The following is a 9,756-nucleotide window of genomic DNA, read 5'->3' as shown; positions in this document are numbered from 1 at the left end:
AACAGGGAGGATACATGGAGGACCACTATCCAACAAAATTAACTTCCAGCATTTCAATCTCAGGCCCTTGCTCACCAGGCCCTTTCCTTGAACTCCCGCATTTCCCTTGGAAAAATAACAGGCCCCAGTTAACCAGTCCTTCTCTTATTTCTCCTTCTTCCCCAACCCCCATCCCACAGGAAGAACTGCATCCTCTGATGCAATCCCAAAGTATGATTTCCCCCGACCTCTACAACTCTCGATGGACTGCTAATTCCCAGGCAGCAAACTGAGAAGCCTGCCTGGGGCAGGTGTATCTACCCTGAGGCCCTGCACAAACGCCACACAAACATATCCAACTGATGCTGTTTATTTATCTTCCGGTTTTATTCCAGGTTTACTGGTGTCTCCCTCCCTGTACATTTCACCACCAGACCCCGCTTCATTTCTTCGTGTGCATGACAACCATGTTGACCGTTCGCCTTCATCCGAAGCAGCTTCTTAGGTCGAGGGTGATGCTCCATCACACGCATCTCAAAATCGGGAGTTCCTTTGAAAACACACACAGGCACACACATAATAACCCATCCTCTCTGAACGATGCCAAAGACCGCTTTAACTTTTTAGGGCCCTGCCCAGGAGACAGAGTCACATCCCCTGTGATCTCTTACATTTCCCCCAACCACATATTAGAAACTATTCTTCGTAATCTACACAAAATGGCCACTGTTCTCACAATAGCCGTGGGAGGTGAAGGAGATGCATAAAAAAATTAAAAGATGACGGTGATGATCAAAACAGAAAAAAAAAAAAAAAAATGATGGGACAGCGGGGTAAGGCTTTGCACAAAGGGGACTCACAGACCTTTGTGGAAAGGGGGTGGGGGGCGGAATCTGAGGCAAGCCCAAATTTAAGGGGGCGGTACAGGAGGCCTGAGGGTGGGGTTGATGGCCATGGAATGACCGTTCAGAGACGTGTACCTTTGAATCTCAGTGACTCTGACTCTCATGCTGCTTCACTCACCTAAAGCTTCCCTGGTCAGAACCAGTTCTGCACTGCAGTTTTCCAGACGTGCTGTCGCACCCCGATGCCCTCACGCCCTGGTGTCACTGTATGTCTCTGAGCCTCAACTTCTCCATGAGTGAAATAAATGACCCAGCTTACTCGTTTCAGCGCCCAGCCCCTGGGCTCCTCACCCACCTGTCCTCCTCTCTGTCACCTGTCCCGGTGGGGCCTTCCTCCCTCGGGTAGTAGCGCAGGGGATTGGGCCACAGGTCCTCGCCGATGATCTGGTCGGGGAAAGGGGCCCGGTCGGGACGGGACAGGCCAGGCCAGGCCAGGCCAGGCCCACACCCCTCCCCCCGAGCAGCCGAACAACGTCGCCATTGCTGAGGAGGCCCAGAGGCACCCCACCTCAGCAATCCTGCTAGATCCTGCACAGCTGTGGTCAGAGAACCAGCTGAAGAAGTTAAGGCCGCTGTTGTGGTGCCTGCGGCTATACGCCTCCCTTTCAAAACGATGGTGCCACTGAATTGGAGTGGAATGAGACGCCCTATATCCTGTGGGACAAGGAGCGTGGGAGAAGGGACTAAATCACGTTTCAACTTCACCTCACCCCATCTGCCCTTCCCCCCAATCCAGGGAGCTGTCTCTTACCAGTGACGTGAACGAGATACTCCTTAACAACCACCTCATTCTGGAAATAGGGCTTGTTCCGGAAAAACAACGTGATCTTGCGGCAATCACTGGGATATCTGAGTTCCTCCACCTGCCGGGACAAAGTGGAGGAGGAAGGTGAAATCTCTCTCCGGCAGACCTGCTCCTTCCTGCTTTCCGGGATAAATCATTTCCCCTCTCCTCCCCAGCCTCAGCCTCCCCAGCCTGACCTTCAAGTTGGTCATGTAGCTAAGTATGTCTTTATCTTGGGCACTCATCATGGCTGACATCCGGCGGTCGTTCACAAACTGCTTTACGTCAAGGAGCCTCTAGACGCCGGAGGTGAAAGGGCTGGGAGCACAGAGCGCGCCTGGAGAGTAGCCTGGGAGTGTCTGATCTCCACTCCCCACTAGCATCTATTCCTATTCCTTCAGTACAGACTGCATGAAGGCGCAATGAGCCCCTCGGGGTGTGCATACCTGTGCACTAAAACAGGGAGCCTCCGATTCTGAGAGGGAAGCCCTGATCTCCATCTGGACAGAACAAGCTTAGATCCGCACAGCAAACACTCCTGGCTCTAACTAGGATGAGCATTCACAACTCCCCACTCTCACCCCCCTTTTCCCTGATGGTTATTCCAAGAACCACCTGTGCACAAGACAACTCTTTTGTCTCCAGAGGCCCTGGTACTAATGACAGTACCTTTTTGGACCTCTGCAACTAAAGCCCTAGTCTTGTTTCCTGCTATGCACAAAATCAACATGCCTCCACCATTTCAGGATCACATTTCCATGAGTGTGCCCACAATGCACAATCCAGTGGATACATTTTGGTGCCCAAACGGCCCGCTATGTTAGGTACCTCTTGCACTACCCCGGCCACAACACGGTCTCTCAAATACAAAATTAAGGATACAACTTTGAACCAGAAGCCAGGGATGCTCTGGATGATGGTGCTTCTGTGTTCTAGATAGTGCTTCCGCCTCCGAAGTGCTGTGAGTCTGAGACGAAAGTAGCTTCGGAAGCATTGCCTATTCACAGGCTCCAGCTGTAACTGCGCGGCCTCCAGGGCCTCCAGCGCCTCCAGCGGGGACCCGGGGATCGTGGGTCCACGCCCTGGCTCTTCCTGCCCCTGCTCCTGGGGCTTCTCCTCCGGCTCTTCCGCCACCACCTGCTTCTGCTCTTCCTGCTCTTCCTGCTGCTGCTGCTCCTCCGCCACCTCCTCCACCTCTTCCATCATGTCCTCCACAGGCTGCCAAAACACCTCCATGATCCCCGCCACCTGTCCCTCCAACAGGGCCGCGCCTTGCTGCACCACCTCCCCGCTAAAGATGGCGGCCTCCTCGCCCCACCCATCAGCTAGTGCCAGCACCCTACCCACCTCCCGCACCACACCTGGGGACCCGCGGGCCCCTGCTTCCTGAGGACCCCCTCCCACACCCGAGGGAAACCGGATTCTGATTTTCTGATTTCGGAGCCGGAACTCCTGGCTCCAACCGGCACAGGCCACATAGGTATCACAGGGCACCCGGGCGTGCCAGACGGAAGGCCGGAGGCCTACCTGGAGGCGAGCTCCCTGTGGAACCTGGGCTGCTAGGTCAGGGCGGGGAGAAGCGGTGTTTCGTCGGGGCCGGCAATCCCGGAAGATGGCCTCTTGCCACAGGGCGAGGGGCGAGGCAGCCGAGGGTGACGCCCACTGTCCTCGCCCTGATTGGTCGTGATGGGGTCGAGCGGCCTGGGCGCGGCTTCGAGCTCCTTCCTGCCACCCGGTCACGCATGGCTGGTGTCCAAATTTCCTGCGTATGCGTTTCAGGCCTCTTCAGCACAGAGGCTCCAGGGAACGGTTCAGTCCGCAGCGAAGCGTGACTCTAGTTGCTGGGCTTGCGTTGTGTGCGGCCCACGTGCTGAACTTCCAGCTGCCGCACCTTCTCTTCTGCCCCAGCTCAGAGCCAGGTCCACATGGGCAGCGAGGCGGGGCCAGGGGAAGGTGGCACTGCCCGGGGACCCGGGGTCCTCCTAGGTGTGGTGCGGGAGGTGGGTAGGGTGCTGGCACTAGCTGATGGGTGGGGCGAGGAGGCCGCCATCTTTAGCGGGGAGGTGGTGCAGCAAGGCGCGGCCCTGTTGGAGGGACAGGTGGCGGGGATCATGGAGGTGTTTTGGCAGCCTGTGGAGGACATGATGGAAGAGGTGGAGGAGGTGGCGGAGGAGCAGCAGCAGCAGGAAGAGCAGGAAGAGCAGAAGCAGGTGGTGGCGGAAGAGCCGGAGGAGAAGCCCCAGGAGCAGGGGCAGGAAGAGCCAGGGCGTGGACCCACGATCCCCGGGTCCCCGCTGGAGGCGCTGGAGGCCCTGGAGGCCGCGCAGTTACAGCTGGAGCCTGTGAATAGGCAATGCTTCCGAAGCTACTTTCGTCTCAGACTCACAGCACTTCGGAGGCGGAAGCACTATCTAGAACACAGAAGCACCATCATCCAGAGCATCCCTGGCTTCTGGTTCAAAGTTGTATCCTTAATTTTGTATTTGAGAGACCGTGTTGTGGCCGGGGTAGTGCAAGAGGTACCTAACATAGCGGGCCGTTTGGGCACCAAAATGTATCCACTGGATTGTGCATTGTGGGCACACTCATGGAAATGTGATCCTGAAATGGTGGAGGCATGTTGATTTTGTGCATAGCAGGAAACAAGACTAGGGCTTTAGTTGCAGAGGTCCAAAAAGGTACTGTCATTAGTACCAGGGCCTCTGGAGACAAAAGAGTTGTCTTGTGCACAGGTGGTTCTTGGAATAACCATCAGGGAAAAGGGGGGTGAGAGTGGGGAGTTGTGAATGCTCATCCTAGTTAGAGCCAGGAGTGTTTGCTGTGCGGATCTAAGCTTGTTCTGTCCAGATGGAGATCAGGGCTTCCCTCTCAGAATCGGAGGCTCCCTGTTTTAGTGCACAGGTATGCACACCCCGAGGGGCTCATTGCGCCTTCATGCAGTCTGTACTGAAGGAATAGGAATAGATGCTAGTGGGGAGTGGAGATCAGACACTCCCAGGCTACTCTCCAGGCGCGCTCTGTGCTCCCAGCCCTTTCACCTCCGGCGTCTAGAGGCTCCTTGACGTAAAGCAGTTTGTGAACGACCGCCGGATGTCAGCCATGATGAGTGCCCAAGATAAAGACATACTTAGCTACATGACCAACTTGAAGGTCAGGCTGGGGAGGCTGAGGCTGGGGAGGAGAGGGGAAATGATTTATCCCGGAAAGCAGGAAGGAGCAGGTCTGCCGGAGAGAGATTTCACCTTCCTCCTCCACTTTGTCCCGGCAGGTGGAGGAACTCAGATATCCCAGTGATTGCCGCAAGATCACGTTGTTTTTCCGGAACAAGCCCTATTTCCAGAATGAGGTGGTTGTTAAGGAGTATCTCGTTCACGTCACTGGTAAGAGACAGCTCCCTGGATTGGGGGGAAGGGCAGATGGGGTGAGGTGAAGTTGAAACGTGATTTAGTCCCTTCTCCCACGCTCCTTGTCCCACAGGATATAGGGCGTCTCATTCCACTCCAATTCAGTGGCACCATCGTTTTGAAAGGGAGGCGTATAGCCGCAGGCACCACAACAGCGGCCTTAACTTCTTCAGCTGGTTCTCTGACCACAGCTGTGCAGGATCTAGCAGGATTGCTGAGGTGGGGTGCCTCTGGGCCTCCTCAGCAATGGCGACGTTGTTCGGCTGCTCGGGGGGAGGGGTGTGGGCCTGGCCTGGCCTGGCCTGGCCTGTCCCGTCCCGACCGGGCCCCTTTCCCCGACCAGATCATCGGCGAGGACCTGTGGCCCAATCCCCTGCGCTACTACCCGAGGGAGGAAGGCCCCACCGGGACAGGTGACAGAGAGGAGGACAGGTGGGTGAGGAGCCCAGGGGCTGGGCGCTGAAACGAGTAAGCTGGGTCATTTATTTCACTCATGGAGAAGTTGAGGCTCAGAGACATACAGTGACACCAGGGCGTGAGGGCATCGGGGTGCGACAGCACGTCTGGAAAACTGCAGTGCAGAACTGGTTCTGACCAGGGAAGCTTTAGGTGAGTGAAGCAGCATGAGAGTCAGAGTCACTGAGATTCAAAGGTACACGTCTCTGAACGGTCATTCCATGGCCATCAACCCCACCCTCAGGCCTCCTGTACCGCCCCCTTAAATTTGGGCTTGCCTCAGATTCCGCCCCCCACCCCCTTTCCACAAAGGTCTGTGAGTCCCCTTTGTGCAAAGCCTTACCCCGCTGTCCCATCATTTTTTTTTTTTTTTTTCTGTTTTGATCATCACCGTCATCTTTTAATTTTTTTATGCATCTCCTTCACCTCCCACGGCTATTGTGAGAACAGTGGCCATTTTGTGTAGATTACGAAGAATAGTTTCTAATATGTGGTTGGGGGAAATGTAAGAGATCACAGGGGATGTGACTCTGTCTCCTGGGCAGGGCCCTAAAAAGTTAAAGCGGTCTTTGGCATCGTTCAGAGAGGATGGGTTATTATGTGTGTGCCTGTGTGTGTTTTCAAAGGAACTCCCGATTTTGAGATGCGTGTGATGGAGCATCACCCTCGACCTAAGAAGCTGCTTCGGATGAAGGCGAACGGTCAACATGGTTGTCATGCACACGAAGAAATGAAGCGGGGTCTGGTGGTGAAATGTACAGGGAGGGAGACACCAGTAAACCTGGAATAAAACCGGAAGATAAATAAACAGCATCAGTTGGATATGTTTGTGTGGCGTTTGTGCAGGGCCTCAGGGTAGATACACCTGCCCCAGGCAGGCTTCTCAGTTTGCTGCCTGGGAATTAGCAGTCCATCGAGAGTTGTAGAGGTCGGGGGAAATCATACTTTGGGATTGCATCAGAGGATGCAGTTCTTCCTGTGGGATGGGGGTTGGGGAAGAAGGAGAAATAAGAGAAGGACTGGTTAACTGGGGCCTGTTATTTTTCCAAGGGAAATGCGGGAGTTCAAGGAAAGGGCCTGGTGAGCAAGGGCCTGAGATTGAAATGCTGGAAGTTAATTTTGTTGGATAGTGGTCCTCCATGTATCCTCCCTGTTGCATACCATCAGACACTTTAATGGGATACAACGGGGGGAAGCCTTAACATTTAATTCACTGTTGCACCAGATGCCCTTCTAGTGCATGTGAGCACAGGGTCTTTTGCTGAGACAATTAGCCTCTCAGGGCTAGGGTTCCAGACAACATCTTAGGACATGGGGGTATAAGGTGTATGGAGGGCATGTGGGGAGGTGAGGGAGACACGGGTGGGAAGGCAGGGAGGATGTTAGTTTCCTCTGGCAAAGGTGACCAGGGGAAAAGGTAAGTTTGCTGGGAAATGGATAAGCAAACATAAACGGATTCCCTCACATCTGAGTGAGCTCACGTGAACTCTCTTCTTTTTTCGGGGGCGGGGGGGGTGGGACTCAGTTTGGGTACAGAGGGCACACGGGGAGAGGGGAGAGGTGAGGGGAGTGGGGAGTTGGGGATGTTAAACGGGCAAGTGCCAGGCCACCCAGCTGTGAGCTCTCTGTCCCGTGACGGCACAGTGGTTAATATCCCTGTTTTCAGACAGGCTTAAGCCCTTTGCCCAAGGCCCGCTTCAGGCCAAGTCCCCAGAAAGTAAACATTTTTCTCATGAACAGTCCGGTAGAGGTGTCCCATCCTCGCTGAATGGCTGGGCACACTGTGTTTCAACCACAAAGGCACGGTCCTCCTTCTGGGGCCTTGCCAGCACTCTGTGCCCCTGAGGCCAATGGGAAGACCTACAGCATACCGAGCTCACCCAGGAAGTGGTGAGCGCTTCGGGTGCTCCTTGCCCAGGGGCTGGCTGCTTCCCAGAAGCACGTGTGTCTCTGGACCAGGCAAAGGACAGACTCTGCCACAGACGGAGCAGGGAATGTTCAATGTTTGTCCCCCCAGTGTTCTTCTCTCTTCCCAGGTACAGCGGCTCCAACACAGGCGTCCCTGAGGGTGGCGTATTGACAGTACCATTTCCGTCCCACATGGTGAGCTCTCACTCGATGACTTTTGGTAGAAGAGCCTTCTCCCAAAAGCCCCAGCTCTTTCCAGGACGAGGGTTTGACAATCAGAGTTCATGGAGTCACGGATGTCCCCTTCAAAGTGCACTGAGTTAGATTGCCCGCTCAGTGTCAGGTTTTGTGTTTGAGCATCTACACCCCAGCCATGCCCCTTCTACAGTGGAGACATCCGAGGGTCTAGAAGGCAAGGCTTGGCCTTTGCCCGCTGCTGTCCCCACAACCACCCCACAGACACTGTGGAAACAGGTCTTCTCAGCTTCTTGAACTATAAACCTCAAGGAGCCCTTGGGGCTCCCACATGCTGGTCCCTGTCTTTCCTGGTGCTGGTAAAAATAAACTATGCTCTAACAACCCTGCAGTGGGAGTGGGACAGCATATTGGTGCGTGGTCTTAGGGGACCTCAGACGGGGCTTGTTCTAAGGACTCCAGGATATTTATCCACATTCAGAACATTTGGTAAGGTCTTGCAAAGGTCTTGAACACCAAAGTAAAGGTTGGGACAGGGTCCCCCAACTCCTAATATCTCCTGCCAGTGCTTAGGGACCAAGGCTATGCTTAGGTCTGACCTGTCCTGGAGTGAAGCGGGGCAGACGTTCATGGATCAGGTAGCGGAACTGTGAACTGTGGACGGTTGACTTGATTGTCATTCTCTGGAGGCTTGGCCTGATGTGTGCCCCAGAGGCTATAGCTTACTGAGTTTCCTCCTGGGCTACAGAGCTTAGACGTAGGTGTGACCCGGTCTCTTAAGGGCTTTTTCACGTGGGACCTAATATCTAGGTGCGAGTAGGTTGAATGCACAGTTGCACATGTTGCCTAAGGTTTTCTTCCATTGAATTTCAGGTCATGTGAGGCCCAGCAGATTACTGATCAATCTATGAGCATTCTGGCTCAATCTGGGCTACACTTGTGTTTCCTGGTCTCTGGACATGTTCATGTTTTCCTCTGTTTAAGATGAAGACTGTGTGTCTGTGTTGTGTTTGCCCATGATCTCTCACTCTGAGCGTGAGTTGGTGTTCCTTCCTCTGGCTGTGCCCATGCCTTCGTCTCTCTGATCTTCCACCCGTGCCTGTGCCCATATGCACAACTCTATTGCTGTAGCTGTCTCAGTCTTTTCATGTCCCTGTTTCGATACACATGCCCTGGGTTGCTGGTACTCACTTACTTATTTGTTAAAGTTTGTGTCTCTGAGTTGGTCTGTGCCTGCGTTCCACCCTTTCCTCCATTCCTGCACCAAATGCTTCCACCACCTTGAATTGGGACTTTTTTGTGAGTTCCGTTATCTTTGTGAGCAACAAGAAATGCTTTATTGCAGGTAGAGTTAGCAGTGACACACATTTGGAAACAGAGGAATAGGCATGCACTTATGGCAAATCACCGACGGACAAGAATAGCTTGGTGGAGGTGAGAATATTAATTACGGCCCCCAGAGGGTGATGAGGACATTGAGGGAATGCATTTGTCAGGGAATCTTCCAGGAGGTGAACGTTTGGGGTTGACTTGTTAGTGTTTTGTAAACACTAGTGCAGGAGGGAAGGCAGTTGACTCTTATTCCTCCCCATCTTATTCTGGTGTTGGTCATTAAACCGACATCACGTAGGCACAATTTCTTCATGATTTTTAAAAAAGCATCACCCGGACGATAGGAATTGGGGCTAGTCCTTCTGTGAAGAGCAAAGTTGTTAGAGAATCCTTGTCCTCGGTGACCTCCTATATGAGAGCGCATGAACAAAATACGGGCATACCGAATAGAAAATCGTGGACCAAGCACCTCACCCAGAGGATCAGGTGGTGCTGAAGGCATGTGAGGGCTTCAGGAAGACAGAGGTATGAGTAAAGGAACGTTTGATGTGTAGATTCATGAGTTTTGCCATATCTGAAGAGTGTGAGGGGCATGCTTTCTTGAAATACTTGTTCTGCCCCTTTCTCTCCTGTCTCCACCTGGGACTGCAATTACGTATGCCTCGGATTGCTCAGTGGAGTCTGGCAAATAATCTAGGCTCTGTTACAGTTTCTGCATTATTTTTGTCCTCTTTCTGCTCCTCAGCCAGGATGATTTCAATTAACCTGACTTTAGGTTTTGTGATTCTTCTGC

The 9,756-nt window shown here is 53.5% G+C and overlaps 2 protein-coding genes across 2 annotated transcripts; one reads left to right on the top strand and one right to left on the bottom strand.

Annotated features, from left to right (window-relative positions):
* Positions 1-365: 365 nt before the first annotated feature.
* LOC132482978 (testis-specific Y-encoded protein 3-like) lies at positions 366-3,412 on the bottom strand. The gene is made up of 8 exons (XM_060088247.1): positions 3,293-3,412; positions 2,806-3,210; positions 2,551-2,760; positions 1,866-1,943; positions 1,636-1,747; positions 1,393-1,538; positions 1,199-1,268; positions 366-529 (listed from the first exon to the last, which is right to left on the bottom strand). The coding sequence occupies exons 1-8, from the start codon at positions 3,410-3,412 to the stop codon at positions 366-368; spliced, it is 1,305 nt and encodes a 434-aa protein (XP_059944230.1).
* A 181-nt stretch (positions 3,413-3,593) lies between these two features.
* Positions 3,594-9,717, top strand: LOC132482977 (testis-specific Y-encoded protein 3-like). The gene is made up of 9 exons (XM_060088245.1): positions 3,594-3,878; positions 3,924-4,133; positions 4,741-4,818; positions 4,937-5,048; positions 5,146-5,291; positions 5,416-5,504; positions 7,565-7,631; positions 9,414-9,488; positions 9,709-9,717. The coding sequence occupies exons 1-9, from the start codon at positions 3,594-3,596 to the stop codon at positions 9,715-9,717; spliced, it is 1,071 nt and encodes a 356-aa protein (XP_059944228.1).
* Positions 9,718-9,756: the final 39 nt, after the last annotated feature.

This window comes from Mesoplodon densirostris, assembly GCF_025265405.1.
Source record: "Mesoplodon densirostris isolate mMesDen1 chromosome Y unlocalized genomic scaffold, mMesDen1 primary haplotype SUPER_Y_unloc_1, whole genome shotgun sequence".
In the NCBI taxonomy this organism is placed as follows: domain Eukaryota; kingdom Metazoa; phylum Chordata; class Mammalia; order Artiodactyla; family Ziphiidae; genus Mesoplodon; species Mesoplodon densirostris.
This window is presented reverse-complemented; position numbering and strand designations above follow the sequence as displayed.

What these genes read in the sequence shown, in the direction of transcription:
- LOC132482977 (XM_060088245.1), top strand. Translation starts at nt 3,594, where the DNA reads ATGGGCAGCGAGGCGGGGCCAGGGGAAGGTGGCACTGCCCGGGGACCC. An exon ending in AGCAGGAAGAGCAGAAGCAG is followed by an intron (nt 3,879 to 3,923) that starts GTGGTGGCGGAA and finishes GAGCAGGGGCAG; the next exon opens with GAAGAGCCAGGGCGTGGACC. An exon ending in GCTACATGACCAACTTGAAG is followed by an intron (nt 4,819 to 4,936) that starts GTCAGGCTGGGG and finishes TTGTCCCGGCAG; the next exon opens with GTGGAGGAACTCAGATATCC.
- LOC132482978 (XM_060088247.1), bottom strand. Translation starts at nt 3,412, where the DNA reads ATGCGTGACCGGGTGGCAGGAAGGAGCTCGAAGCCGCGCCCAGGCCGC. An exon ending in GTATCTCGTTCACGTCACTG is followed by an intron (nt 1,539 to 1,635) that starts GTAAGAGACAGC and finishes CTTGTCCCACAG; the next exon opens with GATATAGGGCGTCTCATTCC. An exon ending in GATCTAGCAGGATTGCTGAG is followed by an intron (nt 1,269 to 1,392) that starts GTGGGGTGCCTC and finishes TTCCCCGACCAG; the next exon opens with ATCATCGGCGAGGACCTGTG.